This window comes from Aquarana catesbeiana, linkage group LG02 (genome assembly GCF_042186555.1).
Source record: "Aquarana catesbeiana isolate 2022-GZ linkage group LG02, ASM4218655v1, whole genome shotgun sequence".
Lineage (NCBI taxonomy): Eukaryota > Metazoa > Chordata > Amphibia > Anura > Ranidae > Aquarana > Aquarana catesbeiana.
Genome location: NC_133325.1, coordinates 747,270,531 through 747,291,397, shown reverse-complemented (window position 1 = coordinate 747,291,397; position 20,867 = coordinate 747,270,531). Strand labels below are relative to the sequence as shown.

At 42.1% G+C, this 20,867-nt stretch overlaps 1 protein-coding gene across 1 annotated transcript in view; it reads left to right on the top strand.

Moving 5' to 3' along the window:
• USP16 (ubiquitin specific peptidase 16) overlaps positions 1 to 17,827 on the top strand; it is a 53,208-nt gene extending 35,381 nt beyond the window's left edge. The window contains exons 11-18 of the mRNA XM_073617091.1: positions 1,524 to 1,615; positions 5,551 to 5,607; positions 7,012 to 7,176; positions 11,910 to 12,732; positions 14,798 to 14,889; positions 15,827 to 15,913; positions 17,289 to 17,445; positions 17,531 to 17,827. Of these exons, the coding sequence (XP_073473192.1) occupies positions 1,524 to 1,615; positions 5,551 to 5,607; positions 7,012 to 7,176; positions 11,910 to 12,732; positions 14,798 to 14,889; positions 15,827 to 15,913; positions 17,289 to 17,445; positions 17,531 to 17,655 (1,598 nt within the window). The 3' untranslated portion in view covers positions 17,656 to 17,827. The remainder of the gene's footprint in view (positions 1 to 1,523; positions 1,616 to 5,550; positions 5,608 to 7,011; positions 7,177 to 11,909; positions 12,733 to 14,797; positions 14,890 to 15,826; positions 15,914 to 17,288; positions 17,446 to 17,530) is intronic.
• The last annotated feature ends 3,040 nt before the right edge of the window (positions 17,828 to 20,867 follow it).

Here is a 20,867-nt window from a genome sequence, read left to right as displayed (position 1 = left end):
CACCAATCAGTTTCCACCATTGCCAACCAATGCCAGCAATCAGTGCCCACCACTGCCCACAAGTGCCACCAATCGGTTCTCATTAGCGATGCCAGTCAGTGCCGCCTATCAATGCTGCCCATTACTGCTGTCGATCAATGCCCACCAGTGCCACCCATCAGTGCCCACCAGTGCCGCCCACAAAAAAAAAATACCCAGCAGTGATTAAATACCACCAAAAGAAAGCTCTATTTGTGTGAAGAAAATGATAAAAAATGTGTTTATGTACAGTGTAGCACGACCGCGCAATTGTCATTCAAAGTGCGACAGCGCTGAAAGCTGAAAAATGGCCTGGGCCAGGAAGGGGGGTGTAAGTGCCCTGTAGGCAAGTGGTTAAAGTGCGTTTTTTTTTGTTTTTTTTTTCCCCGCCAAAAAAAAACTCTGCACACAATCTGTGTGACATAAAAAAAATTGCAGCACCCATCATTTTATTCTATAGGGCCTCCAATGAAGTTATATATTATGTTTGGGGGTTCTAAGTAATTTTCTAGAAAAAAAATGTAGATTTTTATACTGTATGTATACTATAAGTATCAGCATTGGTCCAGTAGGCAAGTGATTAACCAATGGGGGTCAGTAGGTCCATGTATGTGGTTCCTGGTGGGTTAGGTCAGTTACTGATCTATTTGTTTTGGATGTTCCAGTAGTGAGCTCTCCTTGTTATAATTCCTGACTCTTTTCTTGCCCTGTTTGGGTGTTTCCATCCACCTTTTCATGCTCCAGCACCTCTTGTATTCCCCATCATGTAAAACAAATAATAAATTCAGCAGGGACAGCAGAGCTGCTCAAAGTCCACAGCAGGTGTGCAGCCCGGGGAACTCGGCACAGAGATCTCACCAACAGAATTTCAGAGAGATGGAAGAGATAGCCAGGTGGTTTCTCTCTGCAGCATCTACCAAAATTTGAATAAACATTTTGGGTGGGCTAACCGTTTAAACTAGAACTACAGGCAAACGTTTTTTCATTTTGGATAGAGTGAGGGAGGGCTGTAACCCCTGTAAGATTGTTTTTTTTTTAAAACCATCTGTGTCCCTTTGCAGAGATTTCGCTTTTACTTCCTGTTCCATAGCCAAACAAGAAGTGAGAGGAAATCCCTGCAAATCAAGGGCATTTCTTGGGGACCAGCAGGTCACCAAAACTAGTGTCCCTATTGGAAGATTTCCCCTTTATTGCTTTTTTGGGGAGAAGACAAAATTTGGGATTTTCTTTTTACTTTCATTTTCAATGATAATGGTAAACAGGGCAAATAGAGAGGGGGAATCTCCCTAATGGGTGCACAGACAGCAATAAAAACTGACAGGGGTTCTAATCCCTCTGCACTCCAAACCTAAAATAAAAAGTTTTACCCTTAGTTATATTTTAACATTATCTGAAATGGAAGCTTTGCTCATATTTTTGCTTCTAGTTTTTCTGGAGGATATTTACAATATAATATTGATGGAAAAACATAAATCGTGTGACATTAATTCTCTTCTTTTTATTAGACTGTGAAAAAAGAAGAGCTATCCCCAACTTTGTTGACCGCTTATTTGGAGGAGAGCTGACAAGCACAATAATGTGTGAGACCTGTCACACGGTATGTTCACTTTTCTCCTTTTAAACTGTGTTTGCCATATAGATTTTGCTGCAAAGATCTCCTTTAAAGCTTTGGATCTCAAACTGGTGTCCCTCCAGCTGTTGTGAAACTACAATTCCCATGAGGCATTGCAAGGCTGACAGTTGCAAGCTTGACTCCCTCAGGCAGAGGCATGATGGGACTTGTAGTTTCGCAACAGCTGGAGGGCCTCCAGTTTGAGACCCCTACCTTTTAAAGGATAAGTTCACCTTTTAGAAAAAAAATAATAAATGCAAATTTTTTTGCTGGTAAAAAAATGTGCATTTTATTTATTTATTTTTTCTTTTTGGGGTCTGTAAAGCATTGGTGCCATGCAGGTGTCCTTCAGATCTGTCAGTATATCTTTGTACCTATACATCCCCTACGGGCAGGCAGATGCACTGACAGGAAGAAATCAATGAACTACCACGGCGCTCCACAACACCATGGTAGTTCATTAAGAACTACAAGCTGACAACCGCAAAGGATGTCAGGGCTTGTAGTTCATTCGCACACAGAGCTGTGTGAATGAATGACGCGGCCGTGTGGGCGGAGCTCCTTCCCATACTGCTGCCACAGGGGTATGGGGGCAGCGGCTGCATTGGGAACATGTTACCAATATGATGTCACTCCCACGCATGGTCGCCAATTTTTCATTATTTGCATAAAGTTCCACTTTTAAGGAAAATTGTAATTTACCTTAGCATTATATAAGTCCTGTATAGGAGCAGGCCCATGCCATTGCTTTTAATAGCCAAAACCCTTCCTGTCTGAATATATTTTCCTTTTTGTTACTAAGAACTTAATGTAATACTAAAACACACTGTTTAATTTACGTTGTCCCTTCTATTTCTGTATATAGATGATGGCACTGTAATTATCTTAATAAAAATAAAAAGGTTTCGCCTCTAGTCCTCTGTTGCTGGTCACATGTTAAAAATAAAAAAAACGACCTTGGGAATACAAAGTAAAAATAAATAATTAATATTAATAAACTGTTTTACAGAGATACATACAAACCTTGATTAAATTGTTTAAACCACAGATACTCCTCACAGCAAAGACAAATTATCGACCTACATAGATACCACTGTTTTTCTCAATGTTCTTGTCTACCTGGTTTTGTCTGATGACTATGTATTGTACAATACTGTTTTGATTACTGTATACCTGCAAAAATTTAATAAAATATCTTGGGAAAAAAAAACTGTTTTAAATTGTTTTACAAATATATATTTGAAATCAAATCTTTATTATTTTTTGGCTATAACATGGTGTGGGCAGATTTCTGCCAGTCACAGGCAGTGTCACACCCCTACAGCCTATGGCTTAGAATAAGAGGGAGTTGACTCCTCTATTAATCTACATATAATATCCTGCCCCCATTGTGTTTCGCTGGTTGGTGGGCATGGAGGAGGGAGGGAGTGGGATGTCATTTACAACTGTGTATACGCCCTCATTTGTGATTCTGTAGTCACATGGGCTGCTCAGATGTGATAGGGGGGGACATGCTCAGCATAGAAGCTCACTGAAAAGTGAGCATGTGCAGAGTTTCCAACACTACTCTGCAAAATCCCGAGCTGAATTGGGGACATAGACAGAAGGTGGAGATAAAGAGCAGTAAGATCAACCAGGTTTTTTGCAGAATACAGAAAACAAATCTCATAGTGACTGAGTAAGTATGACCAGCATTTAATACACCATTTATTGATAGTTTTTTTTATTATGTGGGTTTAGTGAATTTTTTTAAATAAAAATATCAGACATGTCATACTTACCTGCTCTGTGCAAAGGGTTTTGCACAGAGCAGCCCTGATCTTCCTCTTCTGGGGTGCCCTGCCAGCGCTCCTGGCTTCTCCCCTTCATCGGGTGCCCCCATGGAGAGCCGCTTTCCCTGGGGGGCACCCTTGTGGGCACGCTCTCAAGTCCTGCTGCTGCGTCCATTGACACAGACAGTGGGACTCTGAACCTGCCCCCCCCCTCCCCCGCTCCTGTGTCACTGGATTTAATTGACAGCAGCGGGAGCCAATGGCTTTTATTGCAGAAGAGACATACAGGGTTTATTGTGCAATATAAGTCTATCTATCCGCAGTGGTTTAAAATACACTTTAAATGGCTGACAGTTTCTTGTAAAGAAGACCCTGCACTTCTCAATACTGACTAATAAGGGTAAAATGGGCTTTTAATGCGTTCCTATTACCTGCTTTGCTGTGTTGATGCTAAACAAGCAGAGCTGCCTTCTATTTAACCACTTCAGCCCTGGAAGGATTTATCCCTTTCCTGACCAGAGCATTTTTTGATTTGGCGCTGCGACGCTTTAGCAGACAATTGCGCGGTTGTGCGACGCTGTACCAAAACAAAATTGACGTTCTTTTTTCCCACAAATAGAGCTTTCTTTTGGTGGTATTTCATCACCTCTGCGGTTTTTATTTTTTTGCACTATAAACAGAAAAAGAGTGACAATTTTGAAAATAAGCAATTTTTTTTACTTTTTGCTATAATCAGTATCCCCAAAAAATATATAAAAAACAAATTTAGGCCGATTATGTATTCTTCTACATATTTTTGGTTAAAAAAAATTGCAATAAGTGTATATTGATTGGTATGCACAAAAGTTATAGCGTCTACAAAACAGGGGATAGATTTATGGCATTTTTATTATTATTATTTTTTTTTTTATTTTTTTTTTACTAGTAATGATGGCTATCTGCGATTTTTATCAGACAGGTCGGACACTTTTGACACTATTTTGGGACCATTGACATTTATACAGCGATCAGAGCTAAAAATAGCCACTGATCACTGTATAAATGTCACTGGCAAGGAAGGGGTTAAACACTAGGGGGCAATCAAGGGGTTACAACATGACAGAGATCACTATTCTCGATCACAGGGAGCAGTAGATCCCTGTCATGTTGCTAGGCAGAACAGGAAAATGCCTTGTTTACATAGGCATCTCCCCGTTCTGCCTCTCCTCAACACAATTGCGGGCCGCCGGTGAACATTGAGTTTGCGGGACCCATTAGCATGCTCCCGCAGTGGGCGTGTGCGTGCCCGCTAGGCGGGAATTTCAAAGGGACGTACGGGTACACCCTTTTGCCTGCCCGTGCCATTCTGCAGATGTAAATCGGCGTGCGGCGCCGGGATGTGGTTAAAGGATAAGGCTGACCATACATGGAAAGAAATTTGCGCAATTCCCCAATAAACACAGACAGTGTTGATGCGGGAAACCCTCCTGTCAGGCCATTGACTTCTCTGGGCAGGGCAGCCATCTCCGCCAGGAGAAGACAGTGATTATCGCTAGTGGCTATAGCAGCCGCTAGCAATAATCGCAAGAAAATCCGGCAGGCTGGTTGTACTCAAGTTGATTGATCGATCAACTTGGTACATTCAGCATGCCTATAAATAGTTTGAATTGTGTATGGCCGACCTAAGTTCACTTTTGGAACATGTTACTTTTATCCATTTATGTTGCAGCATCTGCTGCCTCCCCTGAGAGTCTTCAGGATCATTGCGGGCACAGGCTGCAGGCTTATTTCTTTTCTTTTTTTTTTTAAAGATATTAAGTTTAACTTTTTTCTTTACCTGCAAAAAAAGTGCATTTATTATTTTTTCTTAAAAGGTGAACTTCTCTTTTAAGAAAAGGCCCATTTTACAGGGCACATGCATGTGGAATGATCCTCTGCAGCTTTTCTGTACAGGGCTCTCTGCACAAGGGGTGTAGATAAACAAGTCTTTACTTGGAATCCAAACTGATAGCATGCAGACACTCCGCTGGGATGACCTAGTGCTGAGCTCCTATCCTCAGACTGCTGCTCTGATCTGCAGTGACTGCACAGCGTCTTTGGGTTTTTCTATGAATGTTCTATCACAAGTTCTTCTGTAATTTATGTTTCTTTATGCTTTTCTCTTTTAAGGTTTCTTTAGTCCATGAGCCTTTTCTCGATCTTTCACTTCCTGTCCTGGATGACTCGGTAAGAAGGCATTTTAACTATTACCATTTTATTTTATTATCCATTCACATTTAGTGCCTGTACCCTTTTTTTTTTTAAATGAAAGAGTTTTTATAAGGAATCTCTATTTAACGTGAAGAGACATTTTAGGTTAATTTGTCATTATATGTGTTAGTGCAGTGACTATCCTTGCTTAACAACTTCTGAGAACACATTTATAAGCAGAAAGGCCACTCAAAGATTTTGCTGTGTACAATGAATAGTTGTATGTCTGAGACAGGAAGAACAGTAGACGCGCTATGAAGCCCTACTAAGTATGAAGAACAGCATACATAGGCAGCAAGTAAACATGGCTCCCCCACATGCATACTGTACATACATAATTAAACATTACACATGGAAACAAATTCTTTAATGACTTGCTGACCGCGCTATAGCCGAATGACAGCTACAGCGCGGTCGTCCAGTCCTGGGATGCCGTCATATGATGGTTTAACGTGATTGCGCCCGCTGCGGGGAGCTGGTGCCGTGTTCTGTGATCACTGTGTTTTCTGCATGCTGCTTATCACAGAATGAGGTAAAGAGCCAATAGGTGGCTCTTTACCACGTGATCAGCTGTGTCCAATCACAGCTGATTATGGGGGTAAACAGAAGCCGGTTATCGGCACTCCTTTCCTCAAGCTGACAGCGTGAGGAGAGGAGAAAAGAGCCGATAACTGGCTTGTGTAAAAGGGACATAAACACTGATGATCAGTGCAGTCCCAATATTGCCCACCTATGCTGCCAATCTGTATCCACCAGTGCCTCCTCATCAGTGTCACCAATCAATGCCCGTCAGTGCAGCCTATCAGCGAAAGAGAAAAATTACCTGTTTTATAACAAACTATGAAAAAGAAAGCTCTATTTGTGTGAAATAAATGCTAAAAATGTTGTTTGAGTATAGTTTTGCATGACCGCGCAATTGTCATTCAAAGTGTAACAGCGCTGAAAGTTGGCCTGGGCAAGAAAAATGCCCAGTTGGCAAATAGTTAAAGCATGAAAACATTTTGATAAAACACTACAATAGTAACATAATCAAATCTCCTGAGACTAGAAGTCGGAGGCAGCAGTGCCTTAGATCTCACACTGTAGCTGCACAGGTATGAGACTTTAGGCACAGGAGTGCCTGGAAGTGCTCTTTTTCTGGAGTAATTCAAGACAAAAAGTACATTTATTATAGTACTGCTTAGTCGCAATTAGCATTTCTTCACTTTTTGAGTTTCACTCCTCCCTGACAAAAGGAAAAAATGCCCTTTTGTGGAAAGGCGTTATTCATACAACAGTTTCCATCTGTTCAAAGAAAAAGAACGGTCTGTCCATTATTGACTGGGGATGTCTAACTTGTCTCATAAGTCTGTGTGACGTATTGTTGTGCTTTTATTTTAGCCTGCAAAGAAAAATACTGCAAAATCAACAAAAGCGGTCTGTGAAAAAAAGAATGAAGAAGAAAGCGATAATGACAGTTATGTAAAAAATAGGAATGATCAGCCTTCGGGGCCAAGTAAACATCTTCAGAAGAAAGCAAAAAAACAAGCCAAAAAACAAGCCAAGGTCAGTCATTACTGAAAATGATTGATTGTCTTGAAGTGAAATTCTAAAATGAAAAACAAAAAAAATATACAGTGCCATGTTTCTGCTTGATGATGTTGCCTTGCCATTGTGTAGGCTAAAGTCTGTCCACCCAGAAATAAATAATTTTAAGGACAGGCTGTGATATTGTCACCAGCAAGTGGTCTTATAGGTAAAATCTATATTTGCTGCTAATGTTTCCATAAAAAATACAGCAAAATCTTTTTCCATTGAGGAACATATAAAGTTTTTCACCTTCGTCTATACTATTGCCTACAAGGAGGATAGAACACTGGCAAATAAGGTAGGCCAGCCCAGCTTAACCCTTTCTACTACCAGCATGCCTCAGTTTTGTAGCAAAGTACAAAGAGTATGAACATAAACACAGAGGACTGGGACCCATGTCCCTCATTGGACAAAAATATATATATTTTTTTTACGATGATTACAGGAATCCTATTTTCTTTCTTGTTAAGACTCCTTTCACACAGACAGTTTTCTGACGTTTTAGCTCTAGAAATCGCGCCTGTACAGTGCCTGAAAACTGCCTCCCACGCTGCCCGAATGTAAAAGGCAGAGTTCTTTCACACCCGGGCGGTGCGCTTGCGAGACGTTAGAAAAAGTCCTGCACGCAGCATCTTTGGGGCGGTTTGGGAGTGCTGTATACAGTGCTCCCAAAACACTCTGCCCATTGAAATGAATAGGCAGCGCTTCTGAAGAGCAGCAACACGAGCGCTTTTACCCCTTCTTCGGCCGCTAGCAGGGTATAAAAGCACCCCGCTATCATCTGAAAAGTGCCGCTAAAACGAGTGTCGCTTTATCGCTAATGCTTGGGCGGCCCCGGTGTGAAAGTAGCCCAAGAGACGATGGAAGTCTTTCACCTTCAGGGCATCCTAAAGCAGTCCGACTGTGGGGTGGGCAACACAGCAGACTCCAACAGGCCCAAGACAAAAACAAGATAGCATCAGATGAGACCGCAATGTCCATATGATAGAAAGTGTAAATAGAAAAGCAGGTGGCAGCTTTGAAAATCAGGAAAACTGTTGCTTAATGCGGAAAAACCCAAGAAGTATTCACTGAATAGTAGAGTGCGCCTTGATAGCAAGGAGTGGAACCTGATTCTTAAAGTGGTTGTAAACCTGAAAAATTTAAATTTGAACTAAGTAGTTTATCCTGTACAGTATTGTATTAGAAGTCATCTGTCCCCAGTCTTGCAAAGAAAGGTGAATCCAACAATATTTATTCCTCTCCGCTTTCTTGCAGGTTTTCAGAGCGACACATTAAAAAAAATGTGTGTTGCCACACCCCCGCTCCTTTAACTGACAGACTATGTAAATTCTCTCATGAACGAACATGAGAGAAGGAGGCTTGTATACAGCTTTTCCAAACCGTTCTCTGCCCCACCCTCCTCCAGCTCTCCCTGTATTGGCTGCTCCTTGCCATATCCTTATTGGCCAAGTGTAAGTCAGGTGGTGTCTTCCACAAGTTCTTATTGGTCAATACCCATGAGTGGGCATGCCCAACCAATGGGGGAATCTCGCTATCCTGCTGTCAACCCAGAGATCCTGAGAAGCACCAGCGAGGCTGAGGAAAACAAGTATGGAGCGCAGTGCAGACCACAGAACGGTACCATAAAGCATTGTAAAAGAACTGTGGTGCACACCGTGATACTGTGCTTACTGGGGGGGGGGGGGGGCGTTGGGGGGGAGTGTAGAGAAAGGAGGAGAGTCTGCTGAGGTCACGACACTGTCTCCCGACCTCCAGCATGAAAACAAGCCCACTATTCAGTTGTTTAAGGGCTTACACAGGCACTGGAAAACAGAAATTACAGGTAACAGTACATTTGCTTTATATATGTGGACACAGTACTATGGTACATGGCTTTTATGGTGCATGCACTGGAGGTTTACAACCACTTTAAGACTCTACAGTTGAATGATGGTCTGCCTGAATCGCCTAGGGTTAACTTAAGGGTACAACCCTGATTACAAAAGGGAATCAGTTTTCCTGAAGGGAAGCAGTGGCTGAGAGAGAGAGACTCTCGCAGCTTATCCACATCCAGACAAGGTAAATATCCTTTTGGTGAACTGGAGCTGACTTCCAAAGAACAATGTTCTGGTTGAGGTGAAAGACCAAACCTACCTTAGGCAACAAGGAATGACTGTGCACCACCACCTTGTGCCTGTGCAAAACCAGAAAGGCTTATTTGTAGGATAAGCCCCCGACAATTTAGACACTCGTATTCCAGATGTGATACCTACAAAGAATACCACCTTGTGGGTAAAAGAGAGAGGAATGTGTCTAATGGGTTTAAACATTGGTTCTCTTTCTACTGATGGTGTAGTTGGTCCTAATGTAACCACAGATTCACTTGAAGTAACTGATAGACCCAGGTACTGGCTGAACAGGTAAAGAAAATACCTAAAAAGGCATTGTCACCTTCCTCCATCAAAGCTAACGCTGAAATCAGCTGGGCCAGGACCTGGGTGATCAATGACAGTTTTTCAGTCTTAGCGATTGGCTGCAGGACCAGGCACGGTTACAGAGGAGCAGGTCACATACAGTGCCTTGCAAAACCCCCCTGGCATTTTTCGTGTTTTGTTGCCTCACAACCTGGAATTAACATGGATTGTTTGAGGATTTGCATCATTTAATTTATAGAACACAACTTTGAAGATGTTTTTTTATTGTGAAGCAAACAACAAATAGGACAAAATAACAGAAAAAGTCAATGTGCATAACTATTCACCCCCCTAAAGTCACTACTTTTGTAGAGTCACCTTTTGCGTCTATCACAGCTTCAAGTCACTTTGGATAAGTCTCTATGAGCTTGCCACATCTTACCATTGGGATTTTTGCCCATTCCTCCTTGCAAAACTGCTCCAGCTCCTTCAAGATGGATGGTTTGCACTTGCGAACAGCAATCTTTAAGTCTGACCACAGATTTTCTATTGGATTGAGGTCTGAGCTTTGACTAGGCCATTCCAACACATTTACATGTTTCCCCGTAAACCACTCAAGTGTTGCTTTAGCGGTGTGTTTGGGGTCATTGTCCTGCTGGAAGGTGAACCTCCGTCCTAGCCTCAAATCACACAGAGTGGTACAGGTTTTGCTCAAGAATATCCCTGTATTTAGCACCATCCATCTTTCCCTCAACTCTGACCAGTTTCCCAGTCCCGACTGCTGAAAAACATCCCCACAGCATGATGCTGCCACCACCATGTTTCACTGTGGGGATGGTGTTCTTTGGGTGATGTGATGTGTTGGGCTTGCGCCAGAAATAGCGTTTCCTTTGATGGCCAAAAAGTAAAATTTTAGTCTCATCAGACCAGAGCACCTTCCTCCATATATTTTGGGAGTCTCTCACATGCCTTTTTGCAAACTCAAAACGTGCCATTTTGTTTTTTTTTTTGCTGAAAGTAATGGCTTCCTTCTGGCCACTCTGCCATAAAGCCCAACTCTATGGAGCGTACAGCTTATTATCGTCCTATGTACAGATACTCCAGTCTCTGCTTTGTAACTCTGCAGCTCCTCCAGGGTTACCTTAGGTCTCTGTGCTGCCTGTCTGATTAATGCCCCCCTTCCTTGGTCTATGAGTTTTGGTGTGCGGCCATCTCTTGGCAGGTTTTCTGTTGTGCCATGTTCTTTCCATTTGGTTATGATAGATTTGATGGTGCTCCTAGGGATCATCAAAGATTTGGATATTTTTTTACAACCTAACCATAAATTATACTTCTCAACAACATTGTCCCTTACTTGTTTGGAGAGTTCCTTGTTGTTCATGGCAGTGTTTGGTTAGTGGTGCCTCTTGCTTAGGTGTTGCAGCCACTGGGGCCTGTCAAAAAGGTGTGTATATGTAATGACAGATCATGTGACACTTCGAATGCACACAGGTGGACATCTTTTCACTAAATATGTGACTTCTGAAGGTAATTGGTTGCACCAGAGCTTTTTATGGGCTTCATAACAAAGGGGGTGAATACATACACACATGCCAATTATCATTTTTTTTATTTCTGAAAAATAGTTTTATGTATTTATTTTTCTAATTTTACTTCACCAACTTAGACTATTGTGTTCTGATCCATCACATATAATTCAGATTAAAAAAACATTGAACTAAAGGCTGTAATGTAACAAAATAGGTAAAAAGCCAAGGGGGGTGAATACTTTTGCAAGGCACTGTACCTGGAAGTGCCAGTTGTTTTTGCTAGCTGTAGGAGAGCAAGGAGTGGCGAGGGATCACAGGCAACTGAAGTATGGGCAACCCATACCTTAACCCCTTAATGCTGGTTGTATGCAGATATGCAACAGCATGGTGTTTTGTTTTTTTTTTAAAGCCGAGCTGCAACATATATGTGCACAGCGGGTGCTGCCGTTCTGTGCTGCGTGCATTCTCACTTGGCTCCCACAGCACATCAGGAGCTGGTGGGATAGGCTCCCAATCACTGTAACAGCCAACCGCAGTGATCACATGGCCTGGAAGACCATGTAACACCTTTGGTGGTACAAACTGTTAAAGGGCAGTCTCCCAACAGCTGCAAAGTGGTAAAAGTGAATAGACATCAGTGTAGCAGTATTGTTTTGTTTTTTTTCCCCTTTTTTCTTTTAGAAGTGATCGTAATAATACTGGCTATGCACTCTGTGATATGTTCTCTTGTTCTACTCCTCTTCCAATTAGTTCCTTTTGACTTAAATCTGTTACCATTCCACAGACTCAGCGGCGACAGCAGAAGTTACATGATAAGACCCTACTGCTGAATGATCCGAATGTGAGCAATAATGAGGATGAAGACTTTATCCCTGACAATAACAATGCGCTGGATAATAACTGTGAGCAGCAAGAGGAGACCTCAACCAATGAACTGTCTTCTGGTATAACCAGTGAGGTAGATATGGAAAAGAAAGAGGAAGATCTAGGACGTATTGAAAACAAAGAAGTATGCCAAATGAACATGGAAAATAATGCTCAGGCCAGCTCTAAAATTCTGGAAAACCAAAATAATTCTGTGACAGAAGAACAGGAAAATAGTCATGATCTGAATCGGAGAAGCCCACATAAGTCTAAGCCTAGTCTGGAAAGTGAGGGTCAACCCAGCAACAAAGTGACTGTGGTTCTGGAAAACGGAGATGTCAGTCAGGCCAGCATAGATAGTGATGAGGTGCAAGAGGAGAGGTCTGAGAGTCCTGAGGCAGAACAGGATTCAGTGGATGAACAGCTAACAGAAAACCTAAATCGGCTTAATTTGAGTTCAGATCTAGAAAGGCTAAATCTGACCTCAGATCTTGAAATTAATGACATTGAGATTAAAATTATAGAGGAAGTGCCCATCCCACAGATCTATGAAGTGGTGAATGAGGACCCCAGAACTGCCTTTTGCACCCTCGCAGACCGGAAGGAGCTTCAGCTGGATGAGTGGTCAGTCCTCAGTTGTCTCTATCAGTTTACCCGCAAGGAAGACCTGGTGGGGAACAACCAACTGCTGTGTAATACATGTACACAGAGACAGGCCAAGACAATAAAACACCACAATAAAGGTAGGGAATGCTGAAAGTGCCTATATTCCACACATCTGGTGTTAGGATTTTTAGTAGAGGTTAAAATGAGGTGCTTGAGCCTGTAAGATTTTATGTAGGCTGTGCTACGGGCTGCAGCTATGAGCAGTTTCTTTTGTTAATGTAGTCCATGGGCAAACTACATAGGATGGAATTTGGCTTGTCTTTCAGATTTCTATGACAGTTTCCCTTTAAAGCTACATTTGCACTGGGTCCCTCCCTGGGTGAATCTTGGGGGATTGAAATAAGGTGAAATACTTTGCTTACTTTTCCATTGTGCTGCATGACCAGTCACCCCAAACTGTGTCCCTTCTCTACCTGACTGGTCGCAGATCTTCATTGTCATCATGTACAGTTCAGGACAATGGTCCTGCATTGTATGTGAGGATGTCAAGGGCCCAAACGCATCCCAAGAACATCTGACAGAGAGGAGCGTTCCAGGTATAGAGTGCAGAATAGGGCAAGTAATTCAGCGTATTCATAATCTGGCAATTAACCCTTGCTGAGGTCCTCCTCCACACCTTTTGTGTCGTGCCCAGAGTGCATCTTTAAAAAATGTGTTTTTTTTTTTGTTTTTGTTTCTAATACGGCAGTTGAAAAAAGTTTAGAGTATAGCCTCTGATGAGGAAACATAATAAATAATAAGAACGTACCATCATCCAGATTTGTATATAGGAGCAAGGGGTGGTGGGGGGCAAGGGAGCAGTGCTGAAGCTGACCCTATGATGTACCCATCAATTGATTAATGGACTATCTCGGTACTGATAGAAGACACTATACATTATTATGTAAAAAAAATATAGTTTTTTGCAAGTAAAAAGACGTACAGTTGACATTATACAATAAAACAACAGATACTAAGGGTGTCACCCAAGGGGTATCTGTAAATGCAAATTATAGATTGGTCAAGGTCTCTACTAACTAACTAGTAGAGACCTTGACCAATCTATAATTTGCATTTACAGATACTCCTTGGGTGACACCCTTAGTATCTGTTGTTTTATTCTATTATGTCAACTGCACGTCTTTTTACTTGCAAAAAACTATATTTTTATACATAATAATGTATAGTGTCTTCTATCAGTACCGAGATAGTCCATTAATCAATTGGTGGGTACATCATGGGGTCAGCTTCAGCAAATGCTCCCTTGCCCCCCACCACCCCTTGCTCCTTAATACGGCAGTTAAATACTTTTTTCATATCGCCGATGTGCGGTCACGTGACCGCTCTCCTTCCCCGATCTACAGACTACAGTGGGAGGGGCTGAGTTTCCCCTCTGACATCAGCTGGGCAGTCACGTGACCGCACTTCTGTGATGTAAACAAAGGCATTTAGCTGCCCAATTAAAAAAAAAAAACACACTGTGTAGTACATCTTGTTATTGTAGAGGGACTGGCAGGAATTGAAATTAACTTATTACAGACTAAAAAGCGTCAGGAGGGGAGAAGACAGCTCACTACTTAGACTCCTGAGCTGACAGAGAGGGATGGGGAGAGTAGCGCAGCGGGATAACAGAGGCACATAACTTGACCACGATATCATGGATCAGCAGCCATGATTATCGTGGTCAGCACACTAAAGGGAACACAGGAACAGGCAGGATCAACCAGGTATATTACAACATAGAAAGGGACAAATGACACCGCAGAAGCACTATGTGGTTTAACATGCTTTTAAAGGAACAGGAACTTTTTTTTTTTTAGGGTTACAACCACTTTAACTCCAGTTTTTTGTGCCATTTGTATTCCATTGGGGATATCCTGACCTGTAGCCACAACAGAAATGAAGTGAAGAAATACCATCTTAGACAGTAGTCACTGGACCAAGTGTCACCACTAAAAGTCCATCTATCTGCTTATGGCCACTACAGTGGGGGATCCCTGAAAGTTTATTTTGTGAGATGTGAGACCAGCCCACCATTGTGACCTTTTTTACTGAAATATTTAAATTAGATAGAGAACCTTTATATCAGCTTCAGCATGAATTGTGCAGCTGTAGGTGCTCATAGTTGTGGAATTCACAGAATTTTCTGTCTTTTCTCCATAGAGAAGAAGTTTGTTTACACTAACGCCAAGAAACAAATGTTGGTCTCAGCTCCACCCCCTATCCTGACCCTCCATTTAAAGAGATTTCAGCAGGTATGTTTTCTGTGGTGGCCCCATTAGAGGACTGCAATGCAGATGTCTGTGATAAACTGGCACAAACTATGAACATTTTACTTTTCTTGCACCTGTAAGTGGATTCTTGAGTTAGCTTTGCTCGCCATTCAGGCACTGTAGGTACCTGCCTGTAGTACCCAGGGGGAGCGTATCAGATGCATTTATTTAGTGTTTTCAGCTAACCAAGTTAGCAGTATTAGGCTGATAAAAGAAAGGGAGAAAGTTGCATTATTATTTTCTCTTTGCATTAAGATGAAAACCTATAATGTTCAGATATAAATATTCATGCTGCTGTCATCATCCTCATCCTGCTTCACCACTATGTGAGTGGCATAGTTTTTCTAGGTCACTGACTAACTAGGTAGTAAACCAGCAGCAAGTTGACACCCCTGGAGTCTGCACCTTTAAATAATGTGACAGTGGCCGCTTCCATATTTTCGTGCTCAGGGGTTCACTTTGAAAAGGAAATTGAAAGGGTTGTAAACCCTCGTGTTTTTTTCACCTTAATGCATTCTAATCACTGTCACATAATTCTGTCACTGAGCTCTAATACTGTGTGCATGCTTACAAGAGTTGGGTGCACAATGAAGACTCATCACTGTCTTCCTTCACTGTCCAGTCAGCAGGGTTGCAGTGCAGAACAGTTTAGGCCTGACCTTTCTGGATGATAGGGGTTCCTGGATGAATATACTGCCTGAACAATATTACAGACCCTTTGTAGGTCAGACATGCTCTTATATTTATTTTAATTATTGATTTAGCTGCTTTCCTGGAGTTTAGCTTTAATAGGGGTGTATTATGGTATTAACATGACCCAGCATCAATAACCTTGTCGGGTTTAGACCATTGAACTGTCTGATTTTTATTTGCTTTAAAATTAACTCAAGTGGTAAGCTTTCTTTCTTTCAATCCCCAGAACGGTTTCAATCTTCACAAGATTAACAAACACATCAAGTTCTCAGAAGTCATTGACCTGGCTCCCTTCAGTACAGTAAAATGCAAGGTCAGTAGCAATTGCCACAATATAGGTGTCACCCAATGTTTCTTCTAATACCACCACTATCAGGGTAGATTTAGAAGTGCCACACCTCCTCACCACCTATTTTAATCCCATTTGTGCAGACAATTGCATCGCGTGCATTGCAGGGCTTTTGGGGTGCCTCCCTATTGATTTGCATGTGAAGACACATGTTGGGTCAACTCTGCTGCGGCCGTAAAGTGAAGCATCACGCCCACGGTTTAAAAAAATAACGTCATACTTACCTGCTCTGTGTAGTGATTTTGCACAGAGCAGCTCCAGTCCTCTTCTTCTCGGGTCCCCTGCCGGTGCTCCTGGCCCCTCCCACCTGCCGAGTGCCCCCGAAGCAAGCAGCTTCCGAGCCGCTGCTCTGTGTGTCCATTCCATCACACAGCCTCGGCTCCCTCTCTCTCCTCATTGGCTCACTGGCTGTGATTGACCACAATGGGAGCCAATGGCGCCTGCTGCTGTCTCAACCAATCCCCTAGGAGATCCCCCTAGAGAGCTTAGGCTCTTGTGCACATTGCTGGATCGTGGAGGAGGGAGATCCCCTAGAGAGCTGAGGCTCTAGTGCACATTGCTGGATCGTAAAGGGGTTCAGGTATTAGAGGGGCTGCTGCACACAGAAGTTTTTTTTTATTGTAATGCATAGAATCCATTAGGTAACCAACCTTCTGCCTTCAGAACCACTTTAAGGGAGGGCGATTAGTAGGTGGCAAAAACACAGCTCAACTGCACATTTTTGCTGCCCTCCAACTGCTAGTCTGAATGAGGCCTTACAGTGGAAATGGGTGGCTTTGTACTGGTCAGATATGGTACTTCTATTCAAAGCCGTTATAGCCATATTTTAGAATTTTTAATTAGCTAGAATGTGTGCCATTAATGAGCGCGGGATCAATGACAGATCCTTTTGTCATGGCAGGAAATGGCTGTGCCCCTTTGGGCCACCTATTGCCACAGAGTCCAGATGCAGTATTCCAGAAGCCAGACAGAGGACTACTGCAGTACTGTATCGGATAGCTGCAATTGGAAATAAAACTCCAGCAGGAACATAGAGAAGAGTCTTGTTTGAAGAAACAGTGCCAGCAAAAGACTAAAAAAGTGCCAGCAAAAAAAATAGGTGAGCTGGAAAAAAGACGTCCACCCTTCTAGGACACTAGCAAAGCAGATTCTGGTAGTAGGAGGTGTTATCCTGGGCCGGGCCATCAGTTGTTTGCCATTCCTGTAGGTGGCAATATAACCAAAAGTTTAGGACTTCCCATGTCCCTCGATGGACAAGAAAATACAATTGGCTGTTTAAAATTGCTGATATGATAGAATGAAAGCATCCGAACACAGAATGTTCTTTCTCCCCGTCCAGAATATCTCTGATGGAGAGGACAGACTTCTGTATACCTTGTATGGAGTGATTGAACACAGCGGGACCATGCGATCTGGACACTACACTGCTTATGTAAAATCGCGAATCCCAAACCCTCACCTGTGCGACCTTGTACTTCGGGGAGTACTTCCTGAAGGTAAGATAATATTATGGGTGGTTCAGAAGGTAAACCCAATAATAAACAGATGTGAGCATTAATTTTATCTTTTACTTATTTTCAGTGCCGATTGCAGAGCCTACAAAGGGTCATTGGTTCCACATCAGCGACAGCCATGTACAAGCTGTACCAGTAAACAAAGTGCTGACCTCACAGGCCTACCTCCTGTTTTATGAGAGGATACTGTAACACATGCAGATGGATCTGCTAAAATCTCTATTGCCAAGGAATATTTATTGTATAAGTGCACCTATCATTTAGAACTGAACAGGAATAAGGGTAGGGAATGGCAGAGACACCATGCTTTGTCTCTGTTGAAGTGACAGGGAGAAATCCAAAGAATAAAGTAAAGTTGAACAGGTGACTCATCTCCTTTTTTCAGGTTTTTTACAGCCAGCCTCAGAACACTGTTACTATTATATAAAACAGACTGGATGTAGGACTTAGACATAAAGTGAATGTCTAAACAAAAAAAAACAAAAAATACCTGCACAAGTACAGAAATAAAGAGTTGATCTGCCAGAAATGCAGTGAGCTTCTAATTTTGTGGACTGAGCTGACAATGCTGCTCTAGCAGCCCTGAAATCCCAAGCCCTGCCTGAGTTCATCCTTGCTAGACTACAGAACTCCTACCCCTATGTTATAGAGACTGGGGGGGTCCGGAGTCCAGTAGGGAAGAACTAAGGCAGAGCTGACAGTAGTTCTTGGGATTTTAGTGCAAGAGAGGCTCTGTGTTGTTCGTTCAAATAGAAGATAGGAGCACACTGGATTGGACAGATGTAGTCAGTGTTGTGTGTATGTATATATATACACACACACACACACACACACACACACACACACACACACACACACACACACACACAGACACACACACACACACACAGCTTTACAAAAGTATTCACCCCCTTGGCATTTTTCGTGTTTTGTCACAACCTGGAATTAACATGGGTTGTTTGAGGAAGTGCATCATTTAATTTACAGAGCATGCCCACAACTTTGAAGGTGTGTTTTTTTTTTTTATTGTGAAGCAAACAACAAATAGGACAAAATAACAGAAAAAGTCAATTTGCATAACTATTCACCCCCCTAAAGTCAATACTTTGTAGAACCACCTTTTGCGGCTATCACAGCTCCAAGTCGCTTTGGATAAGTCTCTATGAGCTTGCCACATCTTACCATTGGGATTTTTGCCCATTCCTCCTTGTAAAACTGCTCCAGCTCCTTCAAGTTGGATGGTTTGCGCTTGTGAACAGCAATCTTTAAGGCTGACCACAGATTTTCTATTGGATTGAGGTCTGGGCTTTGACTAGGCCATTCCAACACATTTTCATGTTTCCCCTTAAACCACTCAAGTGTTGCTTTAGCAGTGTGTTTGGGGTCATTGTCTTGCTGTAAGGTGAACTTCCATCCTAGCCTCAAATCACACACAGAGTGGTACAGGTTTTGCTCAAGAATATCCCTGTAATTAGCACCATCCATCTTTCCCTCAACTCTGACCAGTTTCCCAGTCCGACTGCTGAAAAACATCCCCACAGCATGATGCTGCCACCACCATGTTTCACTGTGGTGATGGTGTTCTTTGGGTGATGTGATGTGTTGGGTTTGCGCCAGACATAGTGTTTTGTTTGATGGCCAAAAAGTTAAATTTTAGTCTCATCAGACCAAAGCACCTTCCTCCATACATTTTGGGAGTCTCTCACATGCCTTTTCGCAAACTCAAAACATGCCATTTAGTTTTTTGCTGAAAATAATGGCTTTCTTCTGGCCACTCTGCCATACAGCCCAACTCTATGGAGCGTACGGCTTATTGTCGTCCTATGTACAGATACTCCAGTCTCTGCTGTGGAACTCTGCAGCTCCTCCAGGGTTACCTTAGGTCTCTGTGCTGCCTCTCTGTTTAATGTCCTCCTTGCCCGGTCCGTGAGTTTTGGTGTGCGGCCGTCTCTTGGCAGGTTTGCTGTTGTGCCATGTTCTTTCTATTTGGTTATGATAGATTTGATGGTGCTCCTAGGGATCATCAAAGATTTTGATATTTTTTTATAACCTAACCCTGACTTGTACTTCTCAACAACATTGTCCCTTACTTGTTTGGAGAGTTCCTTGGTCTTCATTTATTTTATTTTATTTCAGGTACTTATATAGCGCCATCAATTTACGCAGCGCTTTACATATACATTGTATATTCACATCAGTCCCTACACCCTCAAGGAGCTTACAATCTAAGGTCTCTAACTCACATTCATACATATACTAGGGACAATTTAGACAGGATCCAATTAACCTACCAGCATGCCTTTGGAGGGTGGGAGGAAACCGGAGTACCCGGAGGAAACCCACACAGGCACAGGGAGAACATGCAAACTCCAGGCAGGTAGTGTCGTGGTCGGGATTCGAACCAGCGACCCTTCTTACTGCTAGGCGAGAGTGCTACCCACTACACCACTGTCCCGCCCAGCAATGTTTGGTTAGTGGTGCCTCTTGCTTAGGTGTTGCAGCCTCTGGGGCCTTTCAAAAAGGTGTGTATATGTAATGACAGATCATGTGACACTTAGATTGCCTACAGGTGGACATCATTTCACTAATTATGTGACTTCTGAAGGTAATTGGTTGGACCAGAGCTTTTTTATTGGCGTCATAACAAAGGGGGTAAATAAATACGCACATGCCAATTATCAGTTTTTTTATTTCTGAAAAATAGTTTTATGTATATATTTTTCTAATTTTACTTCACCAACTTAGACTATTGTGTTCTGATCCATCACATATAATTCAGATTAAAAAAAAAATTGAACTAAAGGCTGTAATGTAACAAAATAAGTAAAAGCCAAGGGGGGGGGGGTAAATACTTTTGCAAGGCACTGTATACCCAGACATTCATATGAAACAAGACTTAAGTAGGTCTTAAGCATCATAAGTAGGTCTTAAGCATCATAACTATAAAATAATACAATGCTATCTTCTTACAAATCTTTTTGTCTACTACTAAATGACAGGTGCACTTTACATGTACCCTCAGTGTTTGTCATTGGAGGTAGCTATGATGGGTCTGAACCAATCTTCATTGCTTACTGCTATCACAAGATTGTAACAAACCTCAAATACTCAATATGATGGACCCAGCCTGCAAAAGGGGCTACTTCCATTGAAGGCAGACAGGTGCACTTCAATGATTTGCCTACAATTTTGGAAACCATTTGTGAAATATGTATATACAAGCACAAGCATAGCTATTTTATTTTGAGGGAATATTTCAGATGTCTCTTTATTATCAGCCCTGATAATTGTACATCAGTACTTATGCAATAAATTATATGCAATCATAAGTACAAACAAGCCTTTTTGTTTGTTTTTTTTATTACATTTTGCAATTAGTTATGTCAACTTTGCACTCAAGAAAG